A 19,388-nucleotide genomic window follows, 5' to 3' on the forward strand; every position below is an offset into this window, starting at 1 on the left:
CACATTTTACCTGTGGAAGTTTAAAGTTTACTATTTGTCCGTGCTAAATATCAAGATTTACTTCTTAAGGATAAATATGCTCTCAAAGCAGCAGCACAAATATCCAAGGCCTCCTCTACTGTAAAGATGAAGCCACACTCAGGATGAAGGAACAACACCTTATATTCCATCTGGGTAGCCTCCAACCTGATGGCATGAACATTGACTTCTCTAACTTCCGCTAATGCCCCACCTCCCCCTCATACCCCATCCGTTATTGCCCATCCTCTGGGCATCCCCCCTCCCCCTTTATTTCTCCCTAGGCCTCCCGTCCCATGATCCTCTCATAGCCCTTTTGCCAATCAACTGTCCAGCTCTTGGCTCCATCCCTCCCCCTCCTGTCTTCTCCTATCATTTTGGATCTCCCCCTCCCTCTCCCACTTTAAAATCTCTTACTAGCTCTTCTTTCAGTTAGTCTTGACGAAGGGTCTCGGCCTGAAACGTCGACTGTACCTCTTCCTAGAGATGCTGCCTGGCCTGCTGCGTTCAACAGCAACTTTTATGTGTGTTGCTTGAAATTCCAGCATCTGCAGATTTCCTCATGTTTGCACAAATAAACTAAGCTGGAACATAAAGCCTGATGGGACATTAAGCTTAGTGACATCTATTCATTGCATTATATCTTTAACAACCTAATTATAATCACAAACTTTCCTGAATTACATCAACTGTTCTCACTCGGCTTAGTGTTGACCTCTGAATTGCTATATTCAAGCTCACTTATTTCAGCAAATTGCTCAAAACTATTTTCTGAAGAGGTGGCATGATCTTTTCCCCATTTTGTAAGGAACACCTCGACAAATTCACAAGGAACACCATAGAATTGATAGACTCAGGACAAAAGACAATGCATTATAAGTGTTCATATTCCTCTATCCTCCTTACATCTGTGTGTCCATCTCTTAAAAGTCTCTAATGCATTTGCCTCTACCACCACACCAAGCAGCACATTCAAAGCATCCATGACTGTCTGAGTGAAAAACTTACCACTCACATCCCTCTTGAATCTACCCCCCTCACCTTCAGTGCATGGCCTCTGGTATTAGACATGTCAACCCTGGGAAACAGATACTCTCTGTCCACTCTATCTATGCCTCTCATAACATTGTAAACCTCTATCAGATCTCCCCTCAGCCTCTGATGCTTCAGAGAAAACAGCCCAAGTTTACCCAGCCTCTCGTGATAGCACGTGCTCTCTACGCCAGGCAGCATCCTGGTAAACCTCTTATGCACCATCTCCAAACATCAAAATCCTTCTTATAGTGGGGCAACCAGAACTGTGCATAATACTCCAGATGTGGACTAACCAGAGTTTTTTAAAGTTGCATCATTATCTCCTGACTTTTGAACTCAGTGCTCGGACACATACAGGCAAGCATTCCATAAGCCTTCTTAACCACCTTATCCATCTGTGTAGCCACTTCAAGGAGCTATGAACTTGGATCCCAACATCTCTCTGCTCAGCAACACTGTTACAGACCTTGCCCTGAACAGTGTACTGTCTCCTTGCATTTGCCCTACCGAGGTGCAACACCTCACATTTATCTGGGCTAAACTTCATCTGCCTTTTCTCTGCCCATATCTGCAACTGGTCTATATTGTGCTGTATTCCTTGTCAGTCTTCTACACAATCCAAAACTCCACCAATCTTGGTATCATTTGCAAGCTTACTAACCCACCCGTCTAAATTTTCATCCTACTCATTTATATACATTAAAAACAGCAGAGGTTCCAGCACAGATCCCTGCAAAACTCCACTAATTACAGACCTCCAGCTCAAATAAGTCCCTTTAACCACTACCCTGTCCTCTATGCGCAAGCCAGTTCTGAATCCAAACATCCAATTTGCTGTAGAACCCATGCATCTTAATCTTCTGGATTAGTCTCCCATAAGGGACTTTGTCAAACGCCTTACTAAACTAGACAACATCTACTGCTCTACCTTCATCAAACTCTCTCGTCACCTTGTCAGAAAACTCATTCAAGCTGGTAGGGCACGGCTCACTGTACACAAAGCCATGTTGGCTCTCCGTAATTAGGCCATGGATTTCCAAATGCTTATATATCCCATCCCTAAGAACTTTCTCCTGCAATTTCCCCACAACTGACGTGAGACTCACTGGTCTATAGTTCCCAGGATTTTCCCTTGTTCCCTTCTTAAATAGAGGTATAATATTAGCCACTTGCTAGTCCCCCAGGACCTCGCCTGTGGCTAGAGAGGACACTAAGATACTGGTCAAGGGCCCAGCAATCTCATCTCCTGCCTCCTTCAATAACATGAGATAAATTCCATCAGGTCCTGGGGACTTAACCACCTTAGTACTCACTAGGAAGCCCAATACTTCCTCCTCCTTGGCCTCTAAACACCCTAATGTATTTATACAGTCAGCACTGATCTCCTGGGCCTCCATATCCTTTTCCTTGGTAAATACTGAAGCAAAGTTCTCATTTAGTACCTCACCAACATTCCCTGCATCCATGCAAATGTTCTCCTCTTTATCCTTGAGTGGTCCCACTCTCTCCCAAATTATCCTCTTGCTCTTGATATTTGTACACAACGTCTTGGAACTCACCTTAATTCTACTTGCCAGGACTTTTCATGTCCTCTCCTGACTTTCCTTATTCCTTTCTTTAGTTCTTCTCTGGCTTCTTTATATTCATGTGCTTCGTTTGATCCTAACTTCTGAAGCTTTATAAACTTTTCCTTTTCCTCCTTGACTAAATCCATCACCTCTCTGGACATCCAAGGTTCTCTTATCTTTCTATCCCCATTCTTTGTTCTAATAGAAACTTACGTTTCCTGCACTCTGTGCAATTGATCTTTAAACATCCTCCACAGGTCTGATGTGGACTTGCCAGAGTAAAGGTGTTCCCAGTTAACACCTCCTAGTTCCAGCCTAATGCCCTTGTAATTTGCCCTACTCCAATTAGAAACCCTCCCACAAGTTCCATAACTATCCTTACCTATAGCTATCAAGCTATCAGGAGACTGATAACAGTCAGTCAATTTATGCTGAGCATTATTCCAATAATTTCCAGCAATACCCTTTGCCATTTTGAACCATACACTTCCACTATACTTTCAGCATTTGGAATTCAATCAGCCTTGGATTATGACAAATGTCACCCCTTGATAAATTCAGGACAGCATGTGCTTTAAATAGTGTGATCCGCCTTTGTTTCATTACTTACCATCCACACCATTAAATAAGAGAAGACGGCAATCCACAGGGTAGACATGATGAAGGTAATCATGAAGAACCTCTCCCAGCGAGGCTGTGTACAGTTAGGTACAGTGAAGAACAGCATAATGAGGACCGGCCATGAACTTAGCCACTTGAGTTTATTCAAATTGCCATCTGTAGATAATAAAAAAAAACATCAGTGCATTGGGTTTTACACAGTGAAGAAATAGAGGGATCAGAAAAAAATCTAACAAAATCTTTTATAAGAGTATGCCAAAGACTGCTTCTAATTACTGGCTTTCAGTTGCCAGGTTGAGTAGTTAGCCTCTCAACTCCAGAGACTTTTTCAGGTCCAAATGAAAAGAGGCTGAGAATGCTAACTTAAACAATCTGGATGTGCAAATTAGGAGCAGGTGTAGGTGGAAAGGCTCCAAGAACCTGCCTGTCATTCACAGTTGTTCTTGTAAGAGCCTGGTTGTTTTGACTGCAACCTCAGCTTCATATTCCTGCCTACTCCTGATAATCTTTCACTCCACTGCTCATCAAAAATCCATCTAGTGCTGTCTCACAAGTTTTCAAAGACTGCTTTCACAGTCGTTGAGAAAGAGTTCCAAAGGCTCATGACTCTGCAAGAGAACAGCATGCCTCAATTATGAGCACATTCCCCCTTATTTTTAAATACTCCTACGTTCTCTCATAAGAGGAAGCATCTTCTGCACATCCACAATGTCAAATTTTGTCATGATCTGAAATTATCAAATAAAATGTCATTTTTCGCTCTTCTAAACTCCGGCTAACCCATGTTGAGCCTATTCAATTCTTCTCATAAGGAAAGTTGCCCATTTTAGATAGTAATTTGGAAAATCTTCTCTGGATTGCTTCAAAGCACTTACATTGCTCTTTTAAGGAGAAGACAGATGCTGTACACAGAATCCTCGAAGTAGTCACACCATTGTCTAATATATGAAGAATAATATCCCTGCTTTTGTATTTCCTTTCCCTCACTAATCCCTGCGGCAAGCCACTCCTCACATCTTGTTGATCAGTAAAAGACTCATTTAAGCCTACTCAGTATTTACTGTTTACCAGCAGCCTTCTATTTACACCAGTAGGTTACCTCCCACGCAATGGGCATTTAACTTCCCCAACACCCTTTGACGTGGCACCTTCTGAAATCCAAGCAAGCCACAAGAGACAGCAGATGCTGGGATTTGGAGACACGAACAACCGGCTCGACTACCTGGGTTTCTCCTCCAGATTGTTGCTTCCAAAATTTATGTAATGATTCCCCTTATCTATAATGTACTTTTTCTTCGAAGAACTTCAATAAAATTGGTAAAGTATTTGATTTCCTTTTGACAAAGAAATACTGACTTGGCTGTTAAATGAAAATTTTTCTCAGTGCCCAACTACAATATCTTTAATAAAACGTTCTAACATTTTCCCTATACTGATATTACACTAACTGGATTCCGGTTTCCTGCTTTACAACTTCTTTTTTGAATTACAAATTTACATCTGATAATTTTCCTTTCTTTTCCTGAAGCTAGGACATTTGAAAAATTAAAGCAAATGCATCAATTATCTCCATGACCATTTCACTTAAAAGCCTGGTATGAAATTTATCAGGATACAAAGATTTAGAAGCCTGCAGCTCCAACAATTTGCTCCACATCATGTTCATGGTGGCTTATAATTTTCCGGAATTCCTCCCTCCCTAAGTGTTCCAGATTTATGGACATTTCTGGGATGTTAAGACAGGTCCTCTCTTTCAAAATTTGACTCGGTCCTTTGGTTATGAAAAGCCTCTTTCAGGCTATCTCCAGCTGAATATCCTTACATGCATCAGCTAATTATAGAACTCTTCCAATGTTAGCTTTGTTGCCTTCCTATCGGTTACCTTGCATAGACTCACCTCATCCAAAACTTTTTTTCCTAAATCATATCTTGTTATATATTTTGCTAATTTCATGATCTATTAAAATTAAATTCTCAGCCCTGTATTTCAATATTCAGTACTTCCTGTTGTACTCTTGACTTTGCCCTAATACAAACCCAATAAAACTCTTCCATTTTGTAGAAAATAACACCTGCTGTGCAGATTCACTTCTTTCTTCCAACTTGACTGATTTTTCAGCTTTGGAATTCCCTCTCAAAATCCCTTTGCTTCTTCATCCCACTCACCCCACCCCCAATTCAAGAAATCTACATATATAAAAAAACACTTGGACAACTCTCCTTTTGTATTTATATCTATTAGAATGAAGAGCTATGGGTTACTTTATATAAGAGATACATAAAGTGCTGAAAGAACTCATTGGGCCAAATGGCATTTGTAGAAGCAAAGGGATGATCAATGTTTCAGGTCAAGATCAGTCCTGATGCGTGTTCTCAACATGATACATTGACCATCCCTTTCCTTCACAGATGCTGATTGAGCCACCGAGTTCTTTCCGCCCTTCACCTATTGCTTCAGATTCCAGCATTCACAATCGCTTAAAAGCAAGAGATTTTGCAGATGCTGGAACATAAGGACATAAGAAATAGGTACAGGAGTCAGCCATCTGGCCCATTGAGCCTGCTCCACCATTCAATAAGATCATGGCTGATCTGACCATGGACTCATCTTCACCTACCTGCCTTATTCCCATAACCCTTAATTCCCCTACTATGCAAAAATCTTTCCAACCTCATCTTAAATATATTTACTGAGGTAGCCTTCACTGCTTCATTAGGCAGAGAATTCCACAGATTCACCTCTCTCTGGGAAAAGCAGTTCCTCCTCATGTCCACCCTAAATCTGCTCGCCTGAATCTTGAGGCTATGTCTTCTAGTTCTAGTCTCACCTTCCAGTTGAAACAACTTTCCTGCCTCTATCTTATCTATCCCTTTCATAATTCTACATGTTTCTATAAGATCTCCTCTCATTCTTCTGAATTCCGACGAGTATAGTCCCAGGTGACTCGATCTCTTCTTGTAATCTAACCCATTCATTTCTCCCCTGCACCACCTCCAAAGACAGTATACCCTTCTTCAAGTAAGGAGAACAGAACTGCACGCAGTACTCCAGATGTGGCCTCACCAGTACCCTGTACAGTTGCAACATAACCTCCCTGCTCTTAAATTCAATCCCTCTGGCCATGAACGCCAATAATCCATTTGCCTTCTTGATAGGCTGCTGCATCTGCAAACCAACCTTTTGTGATTCAAGCATAAGCACTCCAAATCCTTCTGCACAGCAGCATGCTGCAATCTTTTACCATTTATATAATAACCTGATCTTCCATTTTCCTTCCAAAGTGGACGAACTTGCATTTACCAACACTGTACTTCAGCTGCCATACCCTTGCCCACTCACTTAACCTATCTATATCTCTCTGCAGACTCTCCTTATCCTCTGCATAATTTGCTTTTCCACTCAATTTAGTGTCATCAACAAACTTAGATACACTACACTCGGTCTCCTCTTCCAGATCGTTAATGTATATCGTGAACGGTTGTGGGCCCAGCACCGACCCCTGAAGCACACCGCTCACCACCGATTGCCAACCAGAGAAACACCCATGTATTCCAATTTTCTGTTTTTTATTGGTTAACCAGTTCTCTATCCACGCTAATACATCAACCCAAACTCTATGCATTCTTATCTTATGGATAAGTCTTTTATGTGGCACCTTATCAAATGCCTTCTGGAATTCCAAGTAAATGACATCCATCTGTTGCCCTCTATCCACTGTGCTCGTTATATCCTCAAAGAACACCAGTAAGTTTGTCAAACAGGACCTGCCTTTGCTGAATCCCTGCTGCGTCTGCCTGATGGATTCATTTCTTTCCAGATGCCTCGCTATTTCTTCTTTAATGATAGCTTCAAGCATTTTCCAAATACAGATGTTAAAACAGTTGGCCTAATAGTTACCTGCCTTTTGCCTACATCCTTTTTTGAACAGTGGTGTGTCATTCACCTTCTTTCAATCCTTCAGGACCTGCCCAGAGTCTAGAGAATTTTGGTAAATTATCACCAAAGCCTCAAATATAACCTCTGCCGTCTCTTTCAGTACCCTGGGATGAGGGGACTTGTCTATCTTTAGGCCCACAGGTTTGCTCAGCACTACCTCTTTCGTGATAGCTATTGTATCGAGGTCCTCATCTCCCATCGCATCAATATCATCTCTCTTCGGCATGTTAGACGCGTCCTCCATCGTGAAAACCAACACAAAATAGTCATTCAAAGCCTCAGCCATTTCCTCATCACCCAGTATTAATTCTCCCTTCTCGTCCTCCAAGGGACCTACGTTCACTTTGGCCACCCTTTCCTGCCTTATATAATTATAGAAACTTTTACTATCCATTTTCATATTTTGTGCTAGTTATTTTCATAATCTATTTCCCCTTTCTTTATTGCTCGCTTAGTGGTTCTTTGTTGCTTTTTGAAGTTTTCCAAATCTTCCAGTTTCCCACTAACTCTTGGCGACTTTGTATGCCCAAGCTTTCAGTTTGATGCCTTCTGTTATTTCCAAAGTTATCCATGGCTGGCTCTCCCCACCCTTACTGTCCTTGCTTTAAACTGCAATATACTTTTGTTGAGCACTGTGAAACATCTCTTTGAAAGTCTTCCACTGTAGCTCAATTGTTCCACCATATAGCCTGTGTTCCCAGTCTATCCTATCCAATTCCTCCCTCATCCCAATGTAGTCTCCCTTGTTTAGGCATAGTATACTGGTGTTAGATTGGACTATTGCACCCTCCACTTGTATGAGAAACTCAGTCATGCTGTGATCACTCTTTCCAAGATCACTACTTTTACCTGTCTCGTTGCACAGGACCAGATCTAAGATTGCACGTTCCCTTGTAGGTTCAGTAACATGCTGTTCAAGAAAGCGATCACGGATGTATTCTACGAAGTCTTCCTCAGGACTACCTCGACCAACTTGATTCACCCAATCTATGTGCAAGTTAAAGTCCCCCATGATAACTGTTGTTCCATTCTGGCCTGGGTCAGATATTTCTTGGTTTATTGCTTATGCCACTGTAATGTTGTTATTCGGTGGGCTATAGACAACTTCCATCAGTAATTTTTTCCCTTTACTATTCCTAATCTCTACCCAGAGGGATTCAACATTCTGCTCCTTAGATCTTATATCGTCTCTCAGTATCATCCTGATCTCATCGTTAATTAAGAGTGCTACCTCACCTCTCTTACCTTCCTGCCTATCCTTTCGTATTACCTGATATCCTTGGATATTTAATTCCCAATCCTCTCCACCCTCCAACCACGTTTCTGTAATGGCCACTAAATCATACCCCTTTGTACTGATTTGTGCCACAAGTTCACTGACCTCGTTATGAATACTACTGGCATTCAGATATAGTGCCTTACTCTCATTGTGCCTTTATAATCTAGCAATCTTTGCCTCTTCAAACAGAACAAATCTCATCGGGAGTGACTCATCTTTTGAAGTAGCAAGCGAGTGACCGACGTGGTTGCAGGATGGGAGCCATTTGGAAAGAACAAGTTTCATTGGGAGTGAGTCACAATTTGAAATAGTGAGTGAGAGAGAGATATATTGTTGGTGGGTAGGAGCCATTTGGAAAGCACAAGCCTCACTGGGAATGAGTTTTACTCGAGCCATTAAAAAGAAGCGAGGTGTATGTGATGCGGCACATTGTGGGAGCAGTATCGTTAAGTGGGCCGGTGTTAGAGTGGGCCGGTGTTAGAGTGGCCAGGCTTTAGCTTGACAGGCTTTGTTGATGACAGGCAGAGGCTAAAGGAGCTGAGTTATTTGTTATTGATTGTGGAACATGGGCTTGAGAAGTTGGAGCCAATGGTGTTACAAGCTTGGTGGGAAGAGGCTGAATAAATGACTTAAGTGAGTGTGAAACCCAAAGGCTTCAGAGAGAAGGCACAGGTAAGAACAAGTAAGCCTTTTTTTTAATTGTCTGTAAATCCTTAGTCTTTAGTTCAGTGTCGGCAGGATTGTTAAGGCAGTGGAATGCCCCTCCTGTGAAATATAGTATTTCGGGGTACCTAATGACTACATCTGCAGGAAAGTGCACCCAACTTCACCTCCTGAGTAACAAGGTCAAGGATCTGGAGCTGGAGCCAGGAGGCTGGAAACCTCATAGATGAAACTTTTACTGAGGTGGTCAGATAGCAGTTGGGTTACCACCAGCAGATGAAAGGGGAGTCAGCAGTCAGTGCAGGGTTTCCCTGTGGCCATTGCCCTCAGCAACAAGTACACGCCTTTTAGATTTCCAGCATCTGCAGGTTTTCTCGTGTTTGTGCCCTTTAGATACTGCTGGGGGTGGGGGGATGAATTATCAGGGCACGGCAGCAGTAGCCAGGCCAGTGGCACTGTGGGTGGCTGCGAGGCTCAGCAGGGAAGGGTAAAGTCAAGTAGAGCAATAGAAATAGGAGACTGAATACTTAGGGGGGAATGGACAGGAGATTCAGTGGCCATGAGAGATGCCATGATGGTGTGTTGCTTCCTAGGTGTTAGGGACAAGGCTGCAGAATACTCTCAAGTGGGAGAGTGAACAGCCAGAGGTTGTGGCGCACGTTGGCACCAATGTCATAGGTAGAAATGGGGGAAAAAGGTCCTGTACAGTGAGTGTAGAGAGTTAGGGAAGCGGCTGAAGAACAGGATCTCCCAGGTAGTAATCTCTGGATTACTCCCAGTAATGTGCTAGTCAGGGCAGGAATAGGATAATGCACAGATGAATGAGTGGCTAAGGAACTGGTGCAGAGGGCAGGGTATCAGGTTTCTGGATCATTGGAACCTTGTCTGGGGCAGCGGTGACCTGTAAAAGGGGGATGGGTTGCACATAAACTGGAGGAGAACCAATATCCTGGCCGGGAGGTTCACTAATACAACTCAGGAGGTCTTGAACTAGTTTGGCAGGGGGATGGGAGCCAGAGCACTAGATCAGAAAGTAGAAAGATGGGGTGGAAGGTAGATGTCAGGGCCAGTAAAAGCAGGCAGGAGCAAAGTAACAGATATAACAGGATGGATAGTTTGAAGTGTGTGTATTTTAATGAAGGGAGTATTAGGGGTAAGGGTGATGAACTTAGAGCATGGATCAGTACATGGAATTATGATATTGTGGCCATTGCAAAGACTTGGTCGAGAGAGGGACAGGTATGGGTGGTAGTAGGGGCAGATACATCAGGAATTTTCAAGAGATGTCTAGATAGGCACACGAATGCGAGGAAAATGGAAGGATATGGGCATAGTGAAGGCATAAGTTTATGCCTAGATTAGTTTAGCTGCTTATTTGATTACTAATTTAATTGGTTTGGCACAATGTTGTAGGTTAGATGGCCTGTTCCTGTGCTGTTCTGGTTTGTGTTCTTGGAGCTCAAAATGTCAGGTAGCACCTATGGAGGGGAATAAACAGTTGATGCTTTGGGCTAAGACATTCATTAGGACTGATGAAGGGTCTTGACCCGAAATGTCAACTCTTTTATTTCTCTCTGTAGATGCTGTCACATCCGCTGAGTCTTTCCACTGTCTCTTGTGTCTCTAGGGCATGGGATGGCAGTAAATCTATGTTTTTGTTTGAAGTGATCAGATTCAAGATGGCATAAGATGTAAGCTTTATGTATAATTGTAACAAAATGTTAATTAACATGTTATTGTCAATCTGAATGAAGGCTAGCCACTTTCCAACCAAGAAAGAGACAAAAAGGACAGAAACTCTGGGGTCTCATGTTTTGACTCCTATGTGGGAATCAAAGTCCCAGACACAACAGTTTTTCAACCTGCCATTGCCTTTATACTCTGCTTCTCCCATTCTAGAGAATATTATAGGAATGAGAAAACATGGGAATGTGGGCAAGAATTGCTTCAATCAGATTAGGATACTGCCAACTTCAGTTTACAGCTTGGCTACATGCTGAACAGTAATATAATTTGAGGCTTAGGGTGAGGTGGTGAGTTGTAGGTGCCATTACTTTTCTTGAACTGAGGGTTCTTGCTTGTTTATGAATATTTACAACTTTAGGAAGTTTGACACACAGTTTCAATTTGCCTATGTTTATCTGAGGTACATTAAAGGTTGGGCTCAGAACAATGCCCTGTTAAAAATGAAACCTGAGGTTACATATTTTTCATGAGTGTCTGTACAAGTTGCTTCAAGGTGAAAGCATGGACACCTTGGACTGTAACTATTACTGTTAGACCTCTTACAGGACAAGTGTGAGGTATTGCACGTTGGAAGGACGTAGAACATACAGGGTTAATGGTAAGGCACTGAGGAGTGCAGTGGAACAGAGGGATCTGGGAATACAGATACAAAATTCCCTAAAAGTGTCGTCACAGGTAGATAGGGTCGTAAAGAGAGCTTTTGGTACATTGACCTTTATTAATCAATGTATTGAGTATAAGAGCTGGAATGTTATGATGAGGTTGTATAAGGCATTGGTGAGGCCGAATCTGGAGTATTGTGTTCAGATTTGGTCACCAAATTACAGGAAGGATATAAATAAGGTTGAAAGAGTGCAGAGAAGGTTTACAAGGATGTTGCCGGGACTTGAGAAACTCAGTTACAGAGAAAGGTTGAATAGGTTAGGACTTTATTCCCTGGAGCGTAGAAGAATGAGGGGAGATTTGATAGAGGTATATAAAATTATGATGGGTATAGATAGAGTGAATGCAAGCAGGCTTTTTCCACTGAGGCAAGGGGAGAAAAAAACCAGAGGACATGGGTTAAGGTTGAGGGGGGAAAAGTTTAAAGGGAACATTAGGGGGGGCTTCTTCACACAGAGAGTGGTGGGAGTATGGAATGAGCTGCCAGACGAGGTGGTAAATGCGGGTTCTTTTGTAACATTTAAGAATAAATTGGACAGATACATGGATGGGAGGTGTATGGAGGGATATGGTCCGTGTGCAGGTCAGTGGGACTAGGCAGAAAATGGTTCGGCACAGCCAAGAAGGGCCAAAAGGCCTGTTTCTGTGCTGTAGTTTCTATGGTTTCTATGGTGACAAAAGCAGGAAAGTGGGGAAAAAGCTGGAGTATTTGTTAAGGAAGTAATTCACTTTCGATGCAGTATTGAAGAAAGCTTGGGACAAATTGCGGTTGTTTCTTCATGACACCAGCTGGCATTTATGTTGTTCTTATTTCTGCAGCAATTCCTCTCCACGTACATGAAGAGGAGGAAACCTCGACTGGGAGGTAGGCTTTCAAGAAGGTTTTAAAGAGAAAGGTAGGCAGAAAGCTATACAAGTATTGAATAGTGCAAGCCAAAAGAGATGGAAACCCTGTCATTGAAGATGGTTTGGAGTGAAGGAAAGTGAGAGAGTCTTGACTGAGGGACATAATTACAAGATAATGTGCAGTGATGTAAAACTGAGGGCCTCATGGGGATTTCTTCTTGCAGCCACTGGTAAAATCTCTCTAATTCTCCTCTCTGGATGGCTATTGAGGCTAAATCATCAGAGGCTCTTAAAGAGAAGGCAGATACATTTTTGAAAGAATGTGGAATGAGTGCAGTGGGAAATTGGCACAGAAGAGGAAACAAGGCCTAGGTGAGATCAGCCATGATGGGAGGATAGATTTGAAGGGCTGAACAGTCTAATACATTTCAAGTTACAGTGAGAATGGCTGTAAACCTATCTCCATATCAATGCAATTGATTGGCGTTTGACTGAAAATCCTGACAGGGCCAGTTGAAATCAATGGGAAGCAATCACCCACTTATAATGCAACATATAATGCAAACTGGTTTGGACTTTGGAAATCCTGAGTATAGCTGTTCTACTCGGCTACTGACTGTGGTTCCCCTGTGTTCTGCCAGGGTTCTCTATCACTCTCCAATAGAGCAGCGCAACATTGCACAGATCTCCCAGATCTAGAGATTGGGAAGCTTGCCAACTGAGCCCTGGCACAACTGTAGCAATCCACTGAAATAAATGGAAACAAATGGCGAATTGACCTTTCTATTTGATTTAAATTAGTAAGCTCAAATAGATTTAATTGCTGTAATATACAGCATTAATAGTATTTTCATTAACACCTTTCACATGTAAAATGGACACATATTCATAAATAAATGTTCTTAAACTATGCTGACTCTGTGGAGCAGAAACACACGGGGATATCTCTTATGGACATGGAAGGCTTGGTCTGGTCAGGTATTTACTAAAGGCAGATTTCAACTTACATGGGGATAACCAAGATAACTAATGTTCAATTTCGGTGATGCGAAGCTGAATTATTTTGCAAAAGCATTGATTTGAAGAGCTGATAAATAATGTAATTAAAATCATTCTATTTTCAACAAGTTATTATTACTAAAGTAATCTGCATTTTTCAGCTGTGTGAATTTGTTCAAATGTTTCAGGTTTTTCATCAGATGGATACGACCAAATTTATACTTGTAGAGCAATAATGTGCTGGAGGAACTTAGTGAGTTGAGGGTCATCTATAGTGGCAGAGGAATTGCTGATGTTTTAGGTCGTAACCTGACATCAACACTACTGGCATCAGCTAGGCCTGCTGAGTTCTTCCAGCAGGTTGTTTGTTGCTCCAGATTCCAACGCCTGCAGTCTCTTGTGCCATCGTATTTTTAAATATCTTTCAGATGAAAGTCACCTTCTCCTCTGCTTACCATTTACAGAAACTGATCCTGAATAACTTTTCGAGAAAGAGCCTTACAATGGAAGACTGGCTTCTGTGGGGATTGGAAAGGCAGCTTGATGACAGAGACTTTGCTGCTCTCTCTTCACTGCTCAAAGGAGCTGTCAGCACTTTGGCCAAGGGCAATGGGCTTTCAATGAAATGAAACCAATGTAATTAAAGCTGAATGAAATCTAGGAGCTCAGTGTAAACTCAAAAGCTCAAGACATACATGTTTCTAATTTACATATGTCTGTAAGTGGGAAGGCACAGTAGTGTGATGGTTAGTCATCAGCGATCCGGGCTTAATTCAGCGCCAGTGGTTACTAGTTGAGGTTTGATTCCTGCTGCTTTCTGTAAGGGGTTTGTACTTTCACCACACGACCATGTGGGTTTCCTCTTTGTGCATCAGTTTCCTCTCACATTTCGAAGAGATATGGTTCGGGTTAGTGGCCATGATGGGTTGGCACTGGAAGCATGGCGACACTTGTGGGCTGCCCCCAGCAGAATTCATAGACTGTGTTGGTTGTTGATGCTAATCAGTACATTTCACTGCTTTAGTGTTTCGACGTACATGTGACAAATAAAGCAGATCTTTAAGATTTCTTTATCTTTAAAAAGTCTTTCCCCATCTACTTCCTAGTAACCTATTCTTTCTGCCATGCACAGTGACTTCCCTCAATTCTCTGACCCTAGGGATAATTTACAAGAGTCAATTAGCCTACAAGCCAGCACCTCCTTGTGATGTGGAAGGAAAGTGGTGCGCCCAGGAAAAACCTGGGAAATCATGGGGAAAAGCTGCAAACACCACACAAGCAGCACCCGAGGTCAGGATCGAATTGAGGTTGCATGATCTGTGAGGCAGTAAAGCTGCCTGCTGCTTCATTGTGCTAACCTGCTAATGTCAAAATGTTGCAACAGTCAACAGCACCATTGGAATGATGAACTGCAGGATAAAACTGTAAGATGCATTTGGAGGAAGGTATGATTAAATCGTACAGTGCTTTGGACAGACTGCACCTTGAGTATCAAACAAGGACCAATGAAGGGAAGGCATATGAGGCCAGTTCTGTTTGTTAGAGAAGAAAATGCGCATTCCACACAGAGTTGCAGACCAAATGCATCAGGGGCATTGCTGCTTGCAATGTGAACAGGGGTTGCTGCCAGGGGTAAATTCACCAGGGCTTTTTATTCAATTCAATGTCACGGATGGAAAAGTAAGAGAGGCAATTGGTGCACTAAATCTGTATAACTTAATTTTAATGCCAGTAAAAAAAAATCCCCAACAGGAAAACTACTGGCTGTTCAGTAATGCTCAATAGCTGATAACCAAAGGTATAAAAAAATCTATCAGGACAATTCCACTGAGGTCAATCCCCAAGTGAGGATCTGTTCTCCCCCCCCCCTCCACCACCGCCCTCCCGGCACCCCCAACTGCACTCTGACAAAGGGCTCCCTTGAACATGTCTGGGAACTGTTGCGGACAGGGCAGGTAGCCTGTTACTGAAACTTTTGCAGTGCTAAGTGATCATTGTTGAGAACACCCACCATGTTTGAAGCTGAGACCCAAGTTCCAAATTCTACCAGATGTCAGTATTTTCCATGTATTCTTCACTAAAAATCTAGCTCGCTTGTGCAAGACACTCCTTTAAAGTTATCTTCTTGAGGTACACAAGGAAAGCTAAGATGATTAAAAAGAACTAGAATATCTCTCTAAGTAACTCTTCAAGATCATGGCAAGAATGTATTTGCTCATATTAGTAGAAAAAGAAAACTGAAGATAGATAGCTAAACACTATGCATGACAGACAGCACAACCATTGCATCTTTCTGTAATACAAAATGTGCTCAGGAGGAGTTACAGAATTAATTGAACAGTTCCTTTTTCCTCACAGGACCAGAATGCAGGAACTCCATACATACCAACATTATGTGGCTACTTTCACCTCAAAATATGCAAATGTTCAAGCTTAATCACTACTATCTTCTCAAAGGCAACTAGAGATGGGCAATGGAATCATAGAACACTACAGCACAAAACAGGCCATTCAGCCCATCTAGTCCATGCTGAAATAATAATCTGCACTTGGACCATAGCTTTCTATGCTCCTCCCATCCATGTACCTGTCCAAAATGTTGAAATCAAACCCAAATCCACCACTTCCACTGGCAGCTCTTTCCACACTCTCACCTCCCTCTGAGTTGAAGACCTTCCCCCTCATATTCGCCTTAAACAGTTCACCTTTCACTCTTAACCCATAACCTAAAGGATGGTATGCCAATAATGCCCTCTTTCCATAAACACATTAAGACCGATTCACCAGTTCAGGACATTCCAAGCTTCTAACTATCTGGTGACTATTACAAAGAACCTGTTCATTCTCAGAAGCAGAAATATATTACCTCTCATTACATGGATTTATCTTCCACTTATTTCCGTTGAAGCCATTAAATAGAAGTCTTGGCTTAAACCATTTTACCAGTGATTTCTGTCGAGCTTCTCTTAATTGCCTATTATATATTGATAGAAAATCCATGTAAAGTCTAGATGAATTGCACAACGTTGTTTGTACTGTAGGTTTTATCTTTAAAGGGACTATGCTATAATGGATATTTAGAGCAGAAGATGCAGAAATGTAATACAAGTTGAGTACCCCTTATCTGAAGTGCTTGGGACTGGAAGTGTTTCGGATTTTAAAATAAATAATGAGATAGCTTGGGATCATTATCACTTCTGACTGAATTTATGTGCTACTTGTAAGCAACCTTTATCTTCCACTTGTTATGTACTGATGCAGCTGTTTAGCATGTTAGATTTCCATCAGCGATGATATTGGCAAACCCATCAATTATTTTCTACGCTGTTTCATTATCAACAGATGCTTTGTCGCCACAAGTCTTTAAAAATTTAAAGCCGTGCCAGTTCTTAAATTTCTGCAACCGGCTTACGTTCAATTCACAGTTACCTTCAATTTTCAGTTTGGCGTGATAGATCTTTGCTTGCTTCATGATCATCAGACCATTAAGCATACCATTCACCGTTAAGCATACCATTCATCGTTAAGTGTTCAATCCTACGCTGAAGAATCCACTCTTTCTATACACAACCCAGATCTTCATTTTTTGCTTTATGCAGTGTTTTTGTATTTTTCTTTAGCTTTTTTTCATTACACTTTTCAGAACTATCTGTGGTGTGCAGAGACCTGCATGTTGCCAGGGAACCTTCCTAGCGCCTTGTGGGATTTTCCATTTGTGATGTTATGTCAGTGCTCAAAAAAAGATTTCAGAGGTTTTCGGGTTTTGGAATTTCACATAAGGGATACTCAACCTATACTTTTGTGCCATCACTGGACTTGCCAAATAATTCTCTTGAGACTGGTAAACATTGGTAAATTGTGATTATCCTTGTATTCATATTTTGTATACTTTATAGAATAGCTTTCTTTTTGTCTTTAACATGACCATACAACATATAAATGGAATACATATCTATTGTGCTTATTCTCACCTGGTGGAGAAAATGGTGACAGGAGCTCTGGCTCATTTTCATCCTTGTTGCCATCTTCTTTTGTATTTATGTCCAGAGGAACATTTCCATTTTCGATACCATCACATTTCTCAGCTGCACTGATTTCCTTGTCCACACCATTGGCCGATTGAACTGGTCATTACACAAGAACAAACTGTATGTAAATCCTAGAAAGCTCAAAGGCCAGCGTATAAAACCGGTGCCTTAGAGAGACTGCATTGCATGATCTCATTATTTTAAGGTGGAAAATAACAAGGATTAGAACACTTTAGAATCACTCAATAATCATATTTAAGTACAACACACATCTTTGTAATGAATTTACTACGTAAAGTGGATTTTTCAGAAGCATAAAATGTCACAATGTGCAACTGAACTTACAGATCTTAAACTATCAAGGTCTTTGTTTTACCTGCACCTCACGGGTTATGGGGAGGAGATGGTAGTGAGGGAACTATTAGCTGTACACTGGAGTTAAAACAAAATCTATATGAACAAAATTTAGTGAATAATTTTGATCAAATTTTACATCCCTCAGTTTCATATCACTATTCATTAGTCAGGCTCACAGGTAAAGATAGCAACTTGGTTGATGCAGAAAGACTCTGTCTATTTTGTTATTTTCTTGTTTCCATATTGAATACGTTTAGATTAGAGAACTGATACATGTAAACCATGGCCTCCCCCATAGACAAGGTATGATGGCAGGCCAACAGGGAGCACTGGAGAACACGGTAAAGATCTCCTTCACCAATGAAATCAACTTAATCCCTCCTGATACATCACAAACCTACTCAGGTTAAAGGAATCTGAATGGAAGCAAATTGAGGGCAGGGATTAGGCTAAAATGTCTAAAGGGTACCTGAGAAAGAAGCCTTTCACCAGTGGGGTGGTTAGCCTGACTGGTGCCAGAGACACATAAACTCCCATAACATTTATGTATTGAACCATGCACTTGAGGGCTACAGACCAGGAGAATTAGTATAGACAGATAACTGTTGGTTGGCATAGATGTGATAGACTGAATTGCTTCTCTCTGTGCTGGATGGCTCAGTGACTGTCACTAAATCCAAGGCTCACTGAACATTGTGCTGCAGAATTCCCAGGCACATACCCTAAACTTTCCTGGCAGTATGATACCATCTGATCCTACAAAGCACAACAAGGCTCAATAGTTTCCAGCACAGCATTATGGCCTTTCAACATCTAAACCCTAATTTTGCAGCTGGGCACTGAACTAATTATAACTGCATGATTAATTTTTAAAAACATTAAATCTGAATTTGGAGCTTGATTATTAATATTTAATACTTATTCACTTTCCTGTATAATTTGTTTACCTGTAATGGTTGATTCCTTAGCATTTACAGCTTAGAGCCCGCAAAATTTGTTAATAAGTTAAAAATTATAAATAAAGCTGTCATCAAAACAACAATGATGCATAAATTCATCTATAATCTCACCAGTCTAGCTTAAGATATCAAGCCATTAAGATATTTACTAATTTATTTTCTATATTGCTAATGCTATGGTTAGAGAAGCCACATTATCAGCCTTAGCCATTGTAATGAATTAAAGTTGATTACTGTTATTTGTTATTTATTGCAGAAAATATTGTTAATTATGAAAAGCATTTAAAAAGACATAACAGTGTTCAGAAGGTTGTTATGGATGATATCAAGAAATAGGAATCACAGTAAGGCCAAGCAGACAGACGTTTGATAACGGTTAGTGAGGTAGATGGAGAAGAATTTAAAGATATTAATTGGTGTTCAGCAAAGTGAGCAGAATGAACCACAGTTGAAAACAAATCTTGCTTAACTTTGGAAGACTTCTGAGTCAATTAAAATGGAATTTAGTCATATTTGGAAATGCTTTACAGAGCCATAGTTATTATTTGAGTCATCTAATGTAGGTTCCTGATGGCCTATGATTTCAATAATTTACTTTGATCATCACTGATAAGTGATGTTATTTGTTGGAGTGTTCTGGAAAGTGTCCTTTTTGCTGGAAAGTATGGA

The 19,388-nt window shown here is 41.2% G+C and overlaps 1 protein-coding gene across 1 annotated transcript in view; it reads right to left on the reverse strand.

Annotated features, from left to right (window-relative positions):
• LOC134353043 (sodium/potassium/calcium exchanger 4-like) overlaps positions 1–19,388 on the reverse strand; it is a 349,369-nt gene that overhangs the window by 26,969 nt on the left and 303,012 nt on the right. Inside the window, exons 11-12 of the mRNA XM_063060914.1 lie at positions 17,347–17,499; positions 3,232–3,398 (exon numbers count right to left, since the gene is read on the reverse strand). Of these exons, the coding sequence (XP_062916984.1) occupies positions 3,232–3,398; positions 17,347–17,499 (320 nt within the window). The remainder of the gene's footprint in view (positions 1–3,231; positions 3,399–17,346; positions 17,500–19,388) is intronic.

The sequence above is a fragment of the Mobula hypostoma genome, chromosome 1, assembly GCF_963921235.1.
Source record: "Mobula hypostoma chromosome 1, sMobHyp1.1, whole genome shotgun sequence".
Classification (NCBI taxonomy): Eukaryota; Metazoa; Chordata; class Chondrichthyes; order Myliobatiformes; family Myliobatidae; genus Mobula; species Mobula hypostoma.